General features: G+C 60.7%; 3 protein-coding genes across 7 annotated transcripts in view; 1 reads left to right on the top strand and 2 right to left on the bottom strand.

Moving 5' to 3' along the window:
• The first annotated feature begins 87 nt into the window (after positions 1–87).
• Positions 88–4,725, top strand: NIBAN2 (niban apoptosis regulator 2). Of its 3 annotated transcripts, none has more exons than XM_038156568.1 (7): positions 88–440; positions 611–766; positions 1,436–1,552; positions 1,978–2,085; positions 2,194–2,305; positions 2,990–3,610; positions 3,674–4,725. In XM_038156568.1, exons 1-7 carry the CDS (start codon positions 330–332, stop codon positions 4,252–4,254), a joined length of 1,806 nt encoding a protein of 601 aa, XP_038012496.1. In that variant the 5' UTR covers positions 88–329; the 3' UTR covers positions 4,255–4,725. The 3 variants fall into 3 exon arrangements, with proteins under 3 accessions (XP_038012496.1, XP_038012495.1, XP_038012493.1); XM_038156567.1 differs by having other exon boundaries at positions 89–440; positions 2,990–3,649; positions 3,713–4,725; XM_038156565.1 differs by having other exon boundaries at positions 91–440; positions 2,990–4,725.
• An 899-nt stretch (positions 4,726–5,624) lies between these two features.
• SLC31A2 (solute carrier family 31 member 2) lies at positions 5,625–11,725 on the bottom strand. Its single transcript, XM_038156569.1, has 4 exons — positions 11,295–11,725; positions 8,122–8,188; positions 7,049–7,217; positions 5,625–6,496 (listed from the first exon to the last, which is right to left on the bottom strand). The coding sequence occupies exons 1-4, from the start codon at positions 11,298–11,300 to the stop codon at positions 6,328–6,330; spliced, it is 411 nt and encodes a 136-aa protein (XP_038012497.1). The 5' UTR covers positions 11,301–11,725; the 3' UTR covers positions 5,625–6,327.
• Positions 11,726–12,596: 871 nt separating this feature from the next.
• Positions 12,597–16,723, bottom strand: part of LOC119709201 (collagen alpha-1(I) chain-like) — an 87,069-nt gene continuing 82,942 nt past the window's right edge. The window contains exons 57-68 of one of the 3 annotated variants that reach the window (XM_038156641.1): positions 16,626–16,679; positions 15,772–15,825; positions 15,643–15,696; positions 15,424–15,477; positions 15,297–15,314; positions 15,086–15,139; positions 14,838–14,900; positions 14,448–14,613; positions 14,106–14,212; positions 13,740–13,820; positions 13,323–13,511; positions 12,597–12,984 (exon numbers count right to left, since the gene is read on the bottom strand). In XM_038156641.1, coding sequence (XP_038012569.1) covers positions 12,835–12,984; positions 13,323–13,511; positions 13,740–13,820; positions 14,106–14,212; positions 14,448–14,613; positions 14,838–14,900; positions 15,086–15,139; positions 15,297–15,314; positions 15,424–15,477; positions 15,643–15,696; positions 15,772–15,825; positions 16,626–16,679 — 1,044 coding nt within the window. In that variant the 3' untranslated portion in view covers positions 12,597–12,834. The remainder of the gene's footprint in view (positions 12,985–13,322; positions 13,512–13,739; positions 13,821–14,105; positions 14,213–14,447; positions 14,614–14,837; positions 14,901–15,085; positions 15,140–15,296; positions 15,315–15,423; positions 15,478–15,642; positions 15,697–15,771; positions 15,826–16,625; positions 16,680–16,723) is intronic. The other 2 variants (XM_038156640.1, XM_038156642.1) reach the window with 2 other exon arrangements.

Raw genomic sequence — 16,723 nt, 5'->3', positions numbered from 1 at the left:
AGAATTCTGTCTGACTCTGTTCAGAGAATGTGAATGCCACAACCCCCTGGCATGGTAGGGGGCAGGAGTGGGCTCAGGACAGAGCAGGGGCACTCTGCAGGAGTTCCTTGTGTTGCTGTGAAAGGGGGAGACTCCTCCTGGAGGGGTTTGGGAGCAGGGGCAGCTCCTCCTCGCTGGGATGGGTGTGGGATGTGATGTGAAGGGCTGGAAGGACAGAGGAGCCTCACCATCCTCATCCCTGCTCTTTCCCAGCCTTTGTCCTGCCCAAGGCAGAGGTGTGTGTCCGTAACCACGTCCAGCCCTACATCTCCTCCATCCTGGAGGCCCTGATGTCCCCCACGAGTCAGGGCTTCGCCGAGGCGCGGGAGGTGTTCTTCAAGGAGGTGACCGACATGAACATGAACGTCATCAACGAGGGCGGCCTGGAGAAGCTGCCAGAGGTGAGACCTGGTGGTGCTCCTTGCCAGCTTAGGGGTTACAGGGCCAGTCCTGCTTCCACCCCCAGTGTGGATAGCACTGGGAGACCCCAGGCTGAGAAGATTCCACCCATGTGGGGTGGAATGTCCCTGCCTTGAGTACGTGGAGAGGCTGAGCTTGGCTTTGTCCCCAGTACATGGAGAAGCTCTCCCACCTGGCCTTCCACCCCGTGAAGATGCAGTCGTGCTATGAGAAGATGGACCAGCTGAAACTGGAGGGTCTTCAGCAGCGATTCGATGTCTCCAGCACGTCCGTCTTCAAGCAGAGGGCCCAGATCCACATGAGACAGGTAGGGATGGGGACCAGGGTGCTCCCCTGTCCCCCTGGGCTGGGAACAGAGGTTTGGGGAGGCCAGTTTGGGATGTCTGTGTTGTTTCAAAGGGTGGATGATGGAGTGCCTTTGGTCTGGAGCCCATGGTGGGGTTGGGCATCCTGGCACAGCTGCCCCTTTGCCACGGAGCCACTGGCACCAGCAAGGCCAGTAAGCCAGTTCTGGGGTCTGACCCAGCCTAACCTGGCGTGGGGTGTAGGGGATGAGGGGGTGCAACACCAGCTCTGAGCAACCTCCTCTCCCAGCATCCTTGATCCTCAGGGCGAGGGCTGTGGATGCCACGCTGGGAGGTCAGGGATTTGTGCAAAGTGAAGGCTCTTTGCCTGTTGGATATTGGGGAGGAATTGTTCCCTGGGAGGGTGGGCAGGCCCTGGCACAGGGTGCCCAGAGCAGCTGGGGCTGCCCCTGGATCCCTGGCAGTGCCCAAGGCCAGATCAGACAGGGCTTGGAGCAGCCTGGGACAGTGGGAGGCGCCCCTGCCCATGGCACTGGATGATTTTAGGGTCCCTTCCACCCCAAACCAGTGTGGGGCTCTGTGCTAAGGCTCGTCTCAGTATGGCAGTGCCCCAAGAGCCCCCTGCCCACCTTTGGGTGCCCCCCACGCTGACCACGTGTCTCTGGCCGCAGCAAATGGACGATGCCGTGTACACTTTCGAGACACTGCTGCACCAGGAGCTGGGCAAGCTGCAGGGCAAGGACGACCTGTGCAAGTCCATCCAGCGCATCCTTGAGAGGGTGCTCAAGGTGAGCTGGGGGTCAGGCCTCTGGTGGCCTCTGGTGGCCTTTGGTGGCCTTGTTCCAGGGCAGGGGAAGAGGCTAGCAGTGATGTTATCTATTTCAAAAGTCTTTCGGGGGTTTCATGGATTTTGCTGGGGGCAGGCAAGTGGGAAATCACCTGGAGGAGCCAGGTCCCATCTGAGCACATCTGTGAAAGCCCCCCAGGGTTCAGACTGGCCCCCGAACCCTCCTGCAGCCAGCAGTGGAAGAGCTGGGTCCTACCCAGGCTCAGAAACACTGGGAAACAGCTGGAGAGAGGGATGTGAGGCCAGAGGGGTCTGTTTGCGCCTGTGTGAATGGGCTGGGGGGAAAAGCTCAGGGCTTTGTGCCCGTGGGCAGGGGGGTGCCAGCCCACAGCCCTGGGTGACCTGGGGCATCCTCTCACCCTGCAGAAATTCGACTACGACAGCAGCACCGTGAGGAAGAAGTTCTTCAGGGAAGCCCTGCTGCAGATCACCATCCCCTTCCTGCTGAAAAAGCTGGCACCCACCTGCAAGGGGGTAAGAGGGGAAAGTTTGGGCTGCAGGGAAGGACTGTCCTCCCCCACGGAGGGGCTGGAGCATCCATTCCCCCCAGCCTGCTGGGCTGAGCCACCTCTCCCCTGGCAGGAATTAGCCAAGTTTCAGGAGCTGATCTTCGAGGACTTTGCCAGCTTCATCCTGGTGGAGAACACCTACGAGGAGGTGGTGCTGCAGTCGGTGATGAAAGACATCATGCAAGGTAGGGTCCTGTGGCACCTGGTGAGGAGGGGGTGACCTCTGCAGGGTGCTGGGGGCTGTGTGAGGAGGGGGTGACCCTCTGCAGGATTTTGGGGGCTGTACAGGATTTTGGGGACACCCTATGGACAGGGGCTGGATAAGGGGGAGTGTTCCCATGGAGAGCCAGCTGGGGGCTGTATGAGGAGGGGATGACCACATGTGGGGTGCTGGGGGCTGTATGAGGAGACCCTCTGTGTGACCCTCTGTGTGACCCTCTGCAGGGTGCTGGGGGGTCCCTGAGGAGGAGTGATCCCATTCAGGGTGTTGGGGACTCCATAGGGAGGGATGACCCCATACAGGGCACTGGGGACTGTATGAGGAGGGGTGACCCCATACAGGGTGCTGGGGACTCCATAAGGAGGTGTGACCCCATGCAGGTAGTTGGGGACTCCATAAGGAGGGGTGACCCTGTGCAGGGTGTTGGGGACTCTGTAAGGAGGGGTGACCCCGTGCAGGGTGCTGCCCCAGAAGCAGTTTTCCCACCTGGATTCTCCCCTGGCAGGGCTGAGCAGTGGGTGGGATGCTCAGCTCCAGCCACCCCCGCCCAGCTCCAGCCACCTCTCCCATCACCCTGGGGGAGGACTGGGCAAGGTGCCCCAGCCCGGCAGTGCCCGCAGCCCCCTGAACCGTCCCTCCCTGTCCCCAGCTGTGAAGGAGGCGGCCGTGCAGCGGAAGCACAACCTGTACAGGGACAGCATGGTGATGCACAACAGCGATCCCAACCTGCACCTGCTGGGAGAGGGCCTGCCCATCGACTGGAGCGAGGAGTGCAGCGGGCAGCCCGAGGCCGAGCCGGCGGCCGAGCGGCGCCGCAGGGCCAAGCAGGTGGTGTCGGTCATCCAGGACGACGAGGGGGCCCTGCCCTACGGGGCCGAGGCGCTGCTGCAGCCCGGCTCCCCCGAGCCACGGGAGCCGGAGGAGGCACATCCCGCGACGCCCCCGAGCCCCCCGGATGCGGTGGGGGAGATCAGGGAGGTGCTGGCACAGGAGAGCCTGGGGGATGGCGCCGGGGCGGAGGAGCGGCTGATGAACGGCACCGAGGGCAGCGCTGCCAGCGAGGAGGGCGTGCTGGCGGCAGGGGCTGCCCCAGGGGGTGTCACACAAGGTCCAGCCCGTGATGGGGACAGGGTGCACTGTGCCACAGCGGCATCACCAGCACCTGGAGCTGAGGTCCTGTCAGGGACGGGCAGAGAACGTGTCACACCAGCATCGTCACCTGTCCCTGGAGCTGAGGTCCCGTCAGGGACGGGCAGAGAATGTGTCACACCAGCATCGTCACCTGTCCCTGGAGCTGAGGTCCCGTCAGGGACGGGTAGAGAACGTGTCACACCAGCATCGTCACCTGTCCCTGGAGCTGAGGTCCCGTCAGGAGCTGGGACACGCCGGGCTGCACCAGCACCCCCTGTGCCTGGAGCTGAGGTGTCATCAGGGGGGCAGTGTGCCACACCAGCATTGTCACCTGTCCCTGGAGCTGAGGTCCCATCAGGGAGTGGGAGACGTCTTGCACCAGCATCACCTGTGCCCAGAGCTGATGTCCCATCCGAGGCTGAGGTGCCCCGTGCCACACCAAGATCATCCGTGCCAGCTTCCCCTGTGTCTGGAGTTGATGTCCCATCAGGGGCTGAAGTGCCACATGTCACACCAAGATCATCCGTGCCAGCATCTCCCGTGCCCAGAGCTGACCCGCCAGTGTCCAGCGTGCCACAGGGCCCAGCAGCACCGGCCAGCCCCCGAGCCGCTGTCCCAGCAGAGGCCGAGGTGCCCCGTGTCCCAGCAGCACCACCCGGAGGCCAGAGCCCAGCAGCAGCGTGTCACCGGCGCAGTGACAAGGAGACAGGCGGGCACGGGGACAGCCCCCCGCAGCCTAGGGGCACCACGGAGAGCGGTGAGGGGGTGCAGACTGAGTTCTAGCCCCAGCCCCTGCCACGGACTGGCCCTGGTGACACCGGGGCTGGGGGAGGGGGATTGGACCCCCGGGATGGAGAGCAGCACTGCGGGAGAGGGAGGGGACGGGGACACCGAGACCTTACTGCCTAACGGGGGTCCCGCTGCCGTGGGGGGCTGCCCACAGCCACAGCCCCCACTGGGTCCGACTGGGGTGGCCCCAGCCTGGCATGGGGCATGCCCTGCGCTCTGCTCTGTCCTTCTTCTGCCTTATTTTCTTTCCTACTGAGGAGATGCTTTACTGAAGAGCTTTATCTGACCCCCACACCAGTGCCTGGGGCTGCTGGGGGGGCTGGCACTAGCCCTGCAGAGGGTGGGTGTGCGGGACATCCTGGCTGTCCCCAGGGTTGTCCCTGCCCCCAGTCTGGGGTGTTTCCTGGGAGCCTGCCCACTGCCATCCCCAGTTTGGGGTGTTTCCTGGGAGCCTGCCCACTGCCATCCCCAGTTTGGGGTGTTTCCTGGGAGCCTGCCCACTGCCATCCCCAGTTTGGGGTGTTTCCTGGGAGCCTGCCCACTGGCACCCAGCTGGGGGGTTCCTGGGAGCCTGCCCACTGCCATCCTCACCTGGCCAGCTCCAGGAATGCCAGTGGGAGCGGGGGCAGCAGGGGATGATGGTAAATGGGGACATGACAGGGACAGCAACGCTGGGGGGCTTGAGCCACTGCTGAGGGGGAGAGTGCTGGGACAGCTGTGGGCTGCTGGTGCCCAGGTTGGGCTCACAGCATCCGGGCTGGGCTCCTGGTACCCAGGCTGGGCTCACTCAGCGCCCACCTCCAGCCATCCTCACCCCCTGGTCTTCTAGGAGCTATTTTAAGTTCAGAGTTCAGTCTCTGGGGGAAGGTGGCACTCATGCCGTGTCCCAGCTGTACCTGGCAGGACTGGGATAATTCCAGGCTCAGCTTGCTGTGCAGTGGAGAGATCCCAGCCCTTGCCCTCCAGACCTCCTCAGCACCTTCCATGGATGGTTTCTGCAGCTTTGCAGATTTTGGCATCTGCTGCGATGGCTGAGCAAAGAGCAGGGGTTTGCTGACCCCCCCCCCCTGTGTCATGGGGACAGGCGTGCTGCAGCCCCCACACAGAGATGCCAAAAGCCCTGGAGGTGCTGGGGGTCTGCAGGACCCCTGGGTGTGACACCTGGAGCAGGGACCAGCACCCCGACACCCACCCATGCCTAGGTGCCACCATTCCTGCCTCAGAAAGGGGGGTGCCCAGCCTAACCCACTCAGGGGGGCCCCCAAAGTGCCTTGGGAGGCCCCCTCAAAGTGCCTTTCTCTGTGAACTTCAAACCTGTCTCTTCCAGGATATTTTATTAAGAAAGTTATACAAATGTTTAAAGATATGCTTATAATAATTAATAAAATGGAAAAGCTTTATTTAAAGCCAGAGGAGACTCTCCTTATTCCTGAAGCACCTCCCTGGGCAGGGCTGGGGATCCCCAGTCCTACTGTGACCCAGGGGTGTCACATCCTGAGCCCAGCCAGCAGTGACACAAACCAGGAGTGGAGCTGAGATGGTTTTATTCAAGGGGTGTCCTGAGGAAGCAGCAAGAGGCACCAGGAGCAGCATTTCCCCCTGGCACAGGGGCTGCTCCAGCCCCATCCCTGAAGCGCTGCGCAGGAGCGGGGTGGGGGTGGCAGGGCCCCCCGGTGTCCCCAAAGGCACTGTGTGAAGAGGGGCTTGCTGCAGGGCAGCTCTGGGCAGGAGGGTCCCTGTCCCCAGCAAGTCACCGGATCCTTCCCGTTCCAGCCAGGATGAACCTCCTTGAAAAGCAGGGAGGGGGAGGAAATGCCAGCACCCCCCCGCTGTCACCATCCGGACAAAGGTCCCTGAGAGCCGGGGGACAGCCACCAGCCGAGGCCAGTGCTGGCCATGGGGCTCCCCGTCCCCAGAGCGGGGCCAGCCCCGAGGGCCCCCAGCAAGTCCTTGGGGTTCTGCGTCCCACAGAGCACGGGGACAGAGACAGACCCAGCAGAAGTGACAGCAGCTATTCCAGACAAAGGAGCAGGAGGTGGGACACGTGTGCCACCACCTCGGGGGGCTCTAGCCCCGGCCCAGCAGGGGGTACACCATGAAGTAGCCCAGGGTGGAGCCTGCAATGGCCCCCAGGAAGATCCAGGCGTTGTAGGACATGACAGCCAGCATCACCATATAGCCCAGCACCACCTGCAGCACGTGGAACAGCGTCTGGCCCACGTGGAACCAAAACCACCTGGGCAAGGAGAGGGGAAATGCCATCAATGAGGGGCTGGGACAGCTGGAATCGCCTCCCACCGGGAGCCTGGAGAGGCCAGAGGGGGTTTGGGCAGCAGGGAGAGGGGTGGGGGCTTCAAACAGCAACTCAGGGAGAAATCCTGCTCCAAAGTCAATGAGGAAGGAACTGGAAGTAAGAGCAGCCTCAGGAATGAGCTGGGATTAAATACAAGAGGAAAATCCCAGGGCTTGGCTCCAAAGGAAGGAACTGCCAGGGCCAGGCTTGTGGAGACTGAGTTGCTGCTTGTGCCCATCCCCATACCAGTAGGACTCTCCTGCATCCTGCCCAACAGCTCCTGGAGGGGAACACGAGCCTCTAGCCACCACCCTGGGCACCTGCCAGAGGATCTGGAGGGGCTGGGCTGCCCCTGGAGCCCCCTCCCCAGGCTGTACACCCCCCTTTCCCTGGCAGCCTACAGCTCCTCCTCACAGCCCTTCTCCCCTCTGAGCTGGCCATGGGCCCGCAGAGCCATCCCCGAGCCCCGGGGGGTGCCGGGGGTCCCCGTGGTACCTGCCCTGCGCGGGGTCGCTGTCCCCCTGCTGTGGCTCGGTCAGGGCCTCGTGGCTGAGGCTGCGGGGCAGGGCCAGCAGCGCCCGCCGCAGCAGCACGGCCTTGCCCATCTTCACGGCCTCGTAGAGCACGGACAGCAGCAGGATCACCAGCACCGAGAGCACCATCCCTGCACGAGAGACACCCCGACACTGCCAGGCACGGGGGGTTTGGGAATACCCACGGGGGGATGTGGGGGGCTCCTGGCACTGGGGCCGGGCAGCAGGGTTGTTAAATGTCAGGAAATGGTGTATTTAGCTTTTGAATTCACAGGATTAGGCTGGAAAAGCTGTTTGAGATCATTAAGCCCAACCTGTGACCTCACCCAACAACCTTGTCACCCAGACCATGGCACTGAGTGTCCCATCCAGTCCTTCCTTAAACGCCTCCAGGGACAGTGACTCCACCACCCCCCTGGGCAGCCCCTTCCAATGAAGAAAGTTTTCCTAATGTCCGGCCTTAGCTTCTCCTGGCTCAGCTTACGCCTGTGCCCTCTTGTCCTAGAGAGCTGCTGTGAAACAAATACACAGCTCTGCATCGACTCCACAACAAACACGGGAGTGGAAATAGGATGCTGGGAGAATAAACAAAACCAGACAGAAAAGTGTGAAAGTGGCAAGCTGAGCCATTCCTGAGTGATCTGGGGGGGGTGACAGGCTGAGGGGGGGCTTCACACAACTCCCTGCTGCTGCTCTTGGCTTGGGAGCATCAACCCCTGCCTGGGGCATGCCCAGGGCACAGCACAGCTCAGCAGGGAGGGGCAGGTGCTGCCAAAATCTGCCCCAGGAGCCCACACGGCTCTGCAGAGAGGGGATGGAGGGATGGAGGGATGGACAGGGATGGACAGGGATGGGTGGACAGGGATGGGTTGAAGGACAAGGATGGATGGAAGGACAGGGATTGAGGGACAGGAATGGACAGGGATTGAGGGACAGGGATGGACAGGGATTGAGGGACAGGGATGGATGGGACAGGGATGGATGGGACAGGGATGGATGGATGGATGGACGGATGTCCCAGTGCTGGCAGCCTACCTGTGGGGCTGTGGACATTCCAGAAGTCGAAGAGCAGCACTGCCGTGTCCGAGAAGTAGAAGGTCATCTGGGAAAGAGGCCAGGGAAGGGCAGTGCAGGAGCCCCTCGGGGTGATGGGTGCCCACACTGTCAGCAGGTCACTCACCCCCCACCCTGGCAGGCTCATCTGGGGAGTCACCAAATGGTGCAAGTTTCTCCCCAGTTCTGAAACAGGAAGAGGAACTGGCACAGACAATCACAGCCACGCTGGCTGGGTTGAACCCTCCCCATGGGCTCCAGCAGGACAATTTCCATCCCCAGCAGCAGCTCCTGTGTCTGGGCTGGGACAAAAAGCCAGATTACCCCTGTGACAAAGAGAGATGAATCCAGGACTTCATCCATATGGATCTGAGGAGGGAAGGTCCCTGGGGACAGGTGGAGGCTGAGGGGAAGCTGGTGGGCAGAGCCTCTGCTCTCCTGTGCCTCCCAGGGCAGAGAAACCTCCTGCACTGCCAGGACACCCAAAAACTCGATCACCAAGGCACCCAGAGCCACAAGTGTGACCACCCAGCGATGGGGACGAGGTCCAGGGGCGCCTCCCTGGCAGAGGAGCATCAATCTCAACACTGCCAGGACCTGCAAAGGCACCACCCCTTCTCCTTCACCCTGCTGAAACAGGAGGAGCAGGAATTGCTCTTGTGTAACATCAGCTGCACAGCTCATACCCAGCTGCCACATCTTGCTCAAAAGGTGGAATTTTGCTGGGTTTTTCGTGCTCCCTTTGGTGAACCTCCCTAGGAGGTGTCTGTGGAGCTCACAGCTGCTCCTCTCCTGCACACTCCCGTGTTTGGATCCGTGCTTGGCTGCTCTTTCCTGCCTTTTCCAACATCAGCAGAGGTGACTGACAGGACCAGGACCAGCCTCAGCCAGAAATACCATCCAATACCCCGTGGGTGTTCAGGCCACAGCCTGGCTCCAGTTACAGCCCTCGGCCCTCCTTACCTACAGCACATTAGCACATGTAATTGGCTCACCCTTTTAAGCCTCCTTTGGCCACAGATTAATGATAATTAGCTTTTAAATGAAGCTATTTCTCCTTCACAGACTTCACCCACAGGTGGCGGAAGGAGCAGGTGAGTGTTTCAGGGATGGAGAAGTGATGGGGCAGAATCAGAGTCATTAACTTTGGAAAAACCCTCTAAGATCATGAAATCCAAATACTAACCCAGCATGCCAAGGCCTCCACTGTCCCCAAGTGCCACCTCTCTGTGTTTTTTGAACAATTCCAGGCATGCTGATTCCACCCCTTCCCTGGGCAGCCTGTTCCAGAGATCCAGAAGATTCCTTTGCTGCCCCAGCCTGGGGTGCAGCCACATGTTTTTGTGTGCCCAGCAAAGGTGTGACACCAAAATAATGCTCATTGGGCCAACAGCCACACCACAGAGAGATTTCTTGGTGGGTGAAGGTCAAGAGGCCAAAATCCTAAAAATCCCTGCATTCTTCCCACTGCTGCCAGGGAGATGTCCCAGGGTGTTGAGGGATGTTGTTCAGAAGCAGGGGATCCTGTCCTCCCCCACCTGCCCACGCAGCAGGGATTGGATGGAGCAGGCTCCCAGGTGAGGCTGCGCCCAGCTCCTCCCCCGCAGGAATTCACACCGGGACAAAAAGCTGTTGGGAAATCTCCTGTGCTCAACGTGCATTTAGGGCTGGATCTGCTGCACTTTTGGGGTTATTCTAGCAAAACCAGTGGTGCCTGCACAGAGCAGTGCCTGGCTGCATCCCAGCCTGCTCCTCCAGCCCAACTGGGATGTCTGATCCCACACTTTTGGACGAAGCTGCCTTCCTGCAGCACCCCGAGCCCGCTCTGGACAGTCCCAGCTGCAGCCCCACACTGGGAACACGCTGGTCATGGGGCTGTCCCCAAACTGGGATCCTCCTCGGGACTGTGTCACCCTCCAGGCCTTGCTGCTTCAGGGGGCTGGGAGCCCTAAACATCAAATAGAACCCTGGAATGGTTTGGCTTGGAAGGGATCCTAAAGCTCATCTTGTCCCAACCCCTGCCATGGGCAGAGACTGCTTCCACTATCCCAGGCTGCTCCAAACCCCGTCCAACCCAATCCTGGACACTTCCAGGGAGATTTAAGGAGTTCTGGGGGGAATCACGGGTTTCCAGGGGAGATTCACGGGGTTCCAGGGTGGAATCATGGGGTTCCAGGGGGATTTCTGGGGTTCCAGGGTGGAATCACGGGGTTCCAGGTGGATTTAAGGGGTTCCAGGATGGAATCACAGTGTTCCAGAGGGGATTTAAATGGTTCCAGGGGAGATTCACAGTGTTCCAGAGGGGATATAAGGGGTTCCAGGGTGGAATCATGGTGTTCCAGGTGGATTTAAGGGGTTCCAGGGGAGATTCATGAGGTTCCAGAGGGGATATAAGGGGTTCCAGGCAGATTTAAGGGGTTCCAGGGTGGAATCACGGGGTTCCAGGTGGATTTAAGGGGTTCCAGGATGGAATCACGGGTTTCCAGAGGGGATTTAAATGGTTCCAGGGGAGATTCACAGTGTTCCAGAGGGGATATAAGGGGTTCCAGGGTGGAATCATGGTGTTCCAGGTGGATTTAAGGGGTTCCAGGGGAGATTCATGAGGTTCCAGAGGGGATATAAGGGGTTCCAGGCAGATTTAAGGGGTTCCAGGGTGGAATCACGGGGTTCCAGGTGGATTTAAGGGGTTCCAGGATGGAATCACAGTGTTCCAGAGGGGATTTAAATGGTTCCAGGGGAGATTCACAGTGTTCCAGAGGGGATATAAGGGGTTCCAGGGTGGGATCACGGTGTTCCAGGTGGATTTAAGGGGTTCCAGGGGAGATGCACAGGGTTCCAGAGGGGATATAAGGGGTTCCAGAGTGGAATCACGGGGTTACAGGCAGATTTAAGGGGTTCCAGGATGGAATCACGGGGTTACAGGCAGATTTAAGGGGTTCCAGGACGGAATCACGGGGTTCCAGAGGGGATTTAAGGGGATCCAGGGGAATTCACGGGTTACAGAGGGGATTTACAGACTTCCAGGGGGATTCACGGGATTCCAGGCGGATTTAAAAGGTTCCGGGGTGGAATCCCGGGGTTCCAGGGGGATTTCCGGGCTTCCAGGAAGGTGTCCCGCTCGGGGCAGCGCCGTGCCCGTCCCTCCCGGGGCTCACCTGCATGGCGGCGGCGGCGGCCGCGGGGCCCGGCCCGTCCCCCGGGGCTGCTGTGGCGGCGCTGTCAGGCCTGTCACACGGCTGTGGCGGGTGTCACACGGCTGTGGCGGTGTCACACGGCTGTGGCGGTGTCACACGGCTGTGGCGGCGCTCGGGGCTCGCCGGGAGCTGTAGTGCGGGGCGGTGCCGCGCCCGTCCCCTCCTCCCGCGGCCGGGCCCGGCTCGGCGGCAGCGCGGCCCGCCGCAGTTTCGCTTTCCCTTCGCGCCTGGCTCCGTCCCGGTCCCAAAGGGTTTTCTGCTGGTCACCCCCCCCCCCCCCGCACCCGGAGCGCGGGTGGAACCCGGGTTTGCACCCTAAAAATGCTGAAAGGTCTTTGGGGGTGCGCAGCCTGGAGAGGAGAGGCTCCAGGGAGAGCCCAGAGCCCCCGGCAGGGCCTGAAGGGACTCCAGGAGAGCTGGAGAGGGACTGGGGACAAGGCATGGAGGGACTGGACACAGGGAATGGCTCCCACTGCCAGAGAGCAGGGATGGATGGGATCTTGGGAATGAGGAATTGTTCCCTGGGAGGATGGGCAGGCCCTGGCACAGGGTGCCCAGAGCAGCTGGGGCTGCCCCTGGATCCCTGGCAGTGCCCAAGGCCAGGCTGGACAGGGCTTGGAGCAGCCTGGGACAGTGGAAGATGGCGCTGTCATGGCAGGGGTGACACCGGATGGGCTCTAAGTTCTATTCCAACCCAAACCATTTAGGATTCTGTGATTTTATTCTCCCTACAGTCAGGGAGGTTAAAGGGGAACTTTCCTTTCCAGCTGTGACTAGAAGCACACAGATGTTTGCTCCATGCTGGGACATTCCAACCATACCCATTACACCTGGGAACAGGGAGTGCTGAGCTGGCCCTGCCTCAGTTTTGCCAACTGCCAGCAGGTGCAAATGCCCACAAAGGCACCCAGTGCTGCAGTGCCTGCCTCTACACCACCACAATCCCTCTCAGTGGAGACTCAGAACTGAGGCAGGATTTGGGGGGGTTAACATTTTGACCTCTTTGCAGCACTTGGTGCCTGGCTGGGAGGGCAGTGCTGGAGCAGCAGCACACTGGGCTCTCCCAGGCTCACCAGGGTCACTTCCCAGCCCAGTCCTGGGCCATGAATGCTCCAACCATTTGTGCCCTTGATCCTGACAAAGAAAAGCTCCTTTCCTTCCCCTTTTCCCAAGCTGGCACGAATTTTGCTTATTTTTTCCCCCTACAGTTCCCAGCAATTATAATCCTCAAACCTCCCCCCAAGCAGTCATTAAATCAGCACCTTCTCATATATAATATATACATATATAATATATATATAATTTATAGAGAAGTGACTTTTGTAAACAATATTCCTCTACTCCAGAAGGAGGTGGAGTCTGGGGTATAACACAGCTCCAAGCACAGCAGCTCTGTGGAGCAGGTGGGAGCCCTGTGCCAGCCCCAGCATCCACTTGTCCCCAGCGGGATGGCTCTTGGGTGGGGACAGAACTGGCTGGCTCGGTTTGGGTGGCGCCACTTTCAGCTGAAGCAAACTGGTCCGACTGTGAAACCAAACTGGTGCGAGGCGTCGCCGTTGTGGAAGACAGCCAGGTCCCGCAGGGGCAGCAGCCACAGCTCCTCCGTGCTGAACTGGAAGATGGTGTCGGTGATGGAGGACTCGTTGTCCAGCTGAAATGACCACCAGGGACAGCTGAGTGGCACCAAACCCTCGGCTGAGGGCCTGGAGCTCCCTTGGCTGCTCCTTGTTGCAGCCAGTCTCCATCCCCAGCCGCTCCTGGCTTTTCCAGGCTGGTGACCTCCCTCGTGTCCCCCAGGGCCCCTTGCCACATCCCAAGACCAGGAAGCCCCTTGGGCCGGGGGAATGGATGCTCTCCATCCCCATCCCACCGTGTGAGCCTCATCCCCCCGGTCCATCCCAAACTGCGGGGCTTCCAACGCTCTCCAAAGGGCTCTCCGAACGTCGGGAGGCTCTTGCGGGCACCAAGGCTGCGCGGGGCCAGGCTCACCAGGCAGCCCCGCAGGCTGGCTGCGTAGCTGCGATCCCGGGAGTCGGCCAGGAAGCGGATTTCCTTGTCGGGCTGGGGCCGGCCGCGCTCCGGGGCCGGTGTGCAGGAGTACGAGACCTTCTGTGCGGCGCGGTGGCTGTGCAGGCGCAGGAAGCGGAGCTGCACCGGGCTGGCCCCCGCGTACTCCAGCTGCGGGACAGCGGGGGAATGCCGCATGCGGGGGCTGCTCCGGGGGCTGGGCTCCCCCGAAGCTGGACCCTGGCAGGGGTTCAGCCCTGGAGTTCCTCGCAGAAGGAGGGTCACATCCCTCCGTGCACAGCCAGGGGACCAGGGTGCTGTCCCAGCACGGCAGGGTGGCGCTTGGAGACCCCCGGCCTCAGCTGTGTGTCCCCTTGGCTGTTCCAGCCGGGCACTCACCAGGAAGCCCCCGGGCAGGGTGCTGAACCACTCGAAGGTGTTCTCAGAGCTGTAGGTGCTCAGCCAAGCCTTGATGGGGACCTGAGGGGAGCGGGGACAATCGTCACGCTGTCCCGGCAGGGAATAGCGGCGCTGTCAGGACAAGGAGCCAGCACAGAGCCCTGTGTGTCCCTGCAGCCTGGCACACACCGTGACCAGGATCCTCACTCCTCACTCCCGCCAGGGCAGAGGGCACCACAGCAAGGGACTGGGCACCAGAGCAAGGGATTTGTCACCCTGTCCTTCTCCAGCCCCAGCAGCCCTTGTCCCCACCCACCCCGAGGGGTCCCTCGGGGCTGAAGCTGCCCCATAGAAGCCACCCCGTACCTGGTTGTGGACGGGGGCGATGCAGGTCTCCCCCCCAGCTGTGAAGTTGCAGAAGGCCCTCAGCGCGTCCTGGGGGCTGCCCTGGTTGGGGTCGATGTAGTATTGCCCTGGAGGGAGGAGAAGACAGCCCTGGCACCCAGGTTTGGCACAGGGAAGGTGCCACACAGTGCCATCCCACCCCAGCTGGTGGCCTGGCTGCCAGCCTGTTTCTCCAGGGATGCCCACTAAGCCCCAAATCATTCCCCAAAATCCTTATTCCCTCTTTATTTCAAAGAGCTGCTTGTCCCTTCACAGGCTCTGGAGATCAGGCCAGGCCCAAGGGGGCCCCCATGCCCCTGGTACCGTCGGGCAGGCCGGGGTGAGCCAGCAGCAGCTCCTTGCAGGTGGTGGCTGGGTTGGTTTTGGTGCCATTGGGATGCTCCACGAGCGCTTGGAGCTCCCGGCTCAGGGTGTCCAGCAGAGCCCAGACCACGGTGTAATTCAGGTGGTTGGAGGAATAAATGAGGTGCTGAAATAAAAAGGAGGGGATATCACCAAACTGACCATAGATCCCCCCAGGAGCATCATCAGGTGTTGAGGAAGGGGATGGCACTCGCAGGGGACAAGGACAAGCGTGGTGGGAGGGGGAGTAGCTGGATCTTCTTGGTCCTGATGCACAGGGGACCTCGGAAGCAGCAGGACATGGGACAGCATCCCTGACAGCCCCTTCCCTCCTGGGCAGGGGTCACTCACCTGCAGCTCCTCCTGGGACAGCATCACTGCAGGCCCGCTGGGACCAGGGGGGCCAGCCAGACCCTGGGGGACAATGACAGAGCTGGTGGCACTGGCTGCTGCCCACGAGCCCCTCAGCAGCTCCTCCCCCAATGCCAGCAGCTGGACATCCCCATGGAATGACAGCATGGCCTGGCAGGGCCTCACTGCTTGTTGAGGAGGGTGTGTGACCCAGCTTTGGGCTGAGGGGCGCGTGCGGCTCCGCTTACCGGCATTCCCGGTGTGCCCCTGGGGCCCGGCAGGCCCGGGAAGCCTCTCAGCCCCTGCCAGAGGAGGAGGTGCAGAAGGGAAGGAAAGCAAGGTGGGAGATGCTGCAGGGCTGAGCTGCACCCCCACGGGCCCCCTGCACCCTGGAGTGGGAAGGAGGGGAGGGATCCCATGGCAGGGCTGATCCCACTCCAGCTGCTCCCCACCACTTACTTTGGGTCCTGACAAGCCCTGGAAGGAAAGGACAGGACCAGGATAAGAGGGAGGCGGGTGGGATCAAAGCTGCATCCCTGTGGGGTGAGGAGTGAACCCCAAAGCTGCAGGAGGGGGAAGGACTCACCGGTGTCCCGGGAATTCCAGGGTGTCCCTGTGGGCCAGGGGGGCCAGTGTCACCCTGCAGGGACAACAGGGGAGCTCAGGGCACCGCACAGGACATCCCCCAGCCCTGCATCCTTCTACAACCCAGCCCCTTCTCCAGGTGGATTTTATGTGGAAAAATAAGAACTTCACCCCAAATACTCATTTCAGTCCCTGACATCCCTCTCCACCCTGCCCTTACCTGCTTTCCCTTGGGTCCTGGTCTCCCAGGGACACCATGGGGTCCTGGCTTGCCCTGGAAACGTGGCAGGATGTCACACAGGGTGACAAGGGACCAGGGGGAAGGAAAAGAGCAAAACCTGTCACACACCTTGAAGCCATCGTCCCCTCGCTGGCCCAGGTCACCCTTGCTGCCCTTCTCACCCTAGGAGAGAGTCAGGGAGAGCTGTGGTGGCAGAGGGAAGGACAGAACCCCCAGGACACCAGTGTGGGTGGGGAAATTCCCAGTCATGGCTGGCTGCAAAACTTCTGGAGCAAAAACCCCCCAGCACCCATCCTTTGGTTCCAGAGAATTCACTGCACCCACATTGCTGGGGACAGAGGCAGCAGCAGGGATGAAAGGATCATCCCGGACTAAAACACCTCTCAGGAAAACCTTGGAAGTTGCCAGGAAGCACTTGGAGAGAATAAAGAAGATTCTTGGTGTGCTGAAACCAGAAGCAGGGGGAACATCCCAGCACAGCCTCCCCTCTGCCTGCTCTCCCAGGAGCTGCTCACCAAGCTGACAATAAATGTAAAGTTTGAATGATTCCCAAAGTTTCATTTTCCTGAAGGCTCTGAGCAACTCCCCATCACCAGGGACCGCCTGGGGATGGAATGGGATGGGATCTGGGATGGGATGTGCTCAGTTTCTCCAGCCAAGAAGCCATCAGGAATGAGGAGGTTCAGCTCATGGTGCATCAGCATCAATGCTGGGAGCAGGGATTAAAAGGCTCCACGCTGCTGCTTGCAACTCCAGAAGGACAGAAAAGCTGCAAAAGGCCTGGATTTGGGAGAAAATCTAAAGGTTCCATCTCCCAGCACCTGGGGACATGGTGGCCAACCCCCAGAGAAAGATGGTGCAGCCATCAGGGTTCAAAAAGAGGGGAATAAGGGATGGCATTCAGCAAATTAAATGCCTCCCTTTGCCCAGCATCCCTCCTGCACCTGGCACGTGTCCCCTACCTTGTGTCCTTTTGGTCCAGGGTCTCCTTTGATGCCCTTCAGCCCTGGGATGCCCTAAGAGAGAAACAAGGAACTGCCTCACCCTGGGCTGAGCTGCT

The sequence above is a fragment of the Motacilla alba genome, chromosome 17, assembly GCF_015832195.1.
Source record: "Motacilla alba alba isolate MOTALB_02 chromosome 17, Motacilla_alba_V1.0_pri, whole genome shotgun sequence".
In the NCBI taxonomy this organism is placed as follows: domain Eukaryota; kingdom Metazoa; phylum Chordata; class Aves; order Passeriformes; family Motacillidae; genus Motacilla; species Motacilla alba.
Note: the sequence above shows the minus strand (reverse complement) of the source record. Positions and strands in the feature narration are given on the sequence as shown.

What these genes read in the sequence shown, in the direction of transcription:
- NIBAN2 (XM_038156565.1), top strand. Translation starts at nt 330, where the DNA reads ATGTCCCCCACGAGTCAGGGCTTCGCCGAGGCGCGGGAGGTGTTCTTC. An exon ending in GCCTGGAGAAGCTGCCAGAG is followed by an intron (nt 441 to 610) that starts GTGAGACCTGGT and finishes CTTTGTCCCCAG; the next exon opens with TACATGGAGAAGCTCTCCCA. An exon ending in GATGAAAGACATCATGCAAG is followed by an intron (nt 2,306 to 2,989) that starts GTAGGGTCCTGT and finishes CCCTGTCCCCAG; the next exon opens with CTGTGAAGGAGGCGGCCGTG.
- SLC31A2 (XM_038156569.1), bottom strand. An exon ending in GAATGTCCACAGCCCCACAG is followed by an intron (nt 7,218 to 8,121) that starts GTAGGCTGCCAG and finishes TCTCTCGTGCAG; the next exon opens with GGATGGTGCTCTCGGTGCTG. An exon ending in AGCGACCCCGCGCAGGGCAG is followed by an intron (nt 6,497 to 7,048) that starts GTACCACGGGGA and finishes CTCCTTGCCCAG; the next exon opens with GTGGTTTTGGTTCCACGTGG.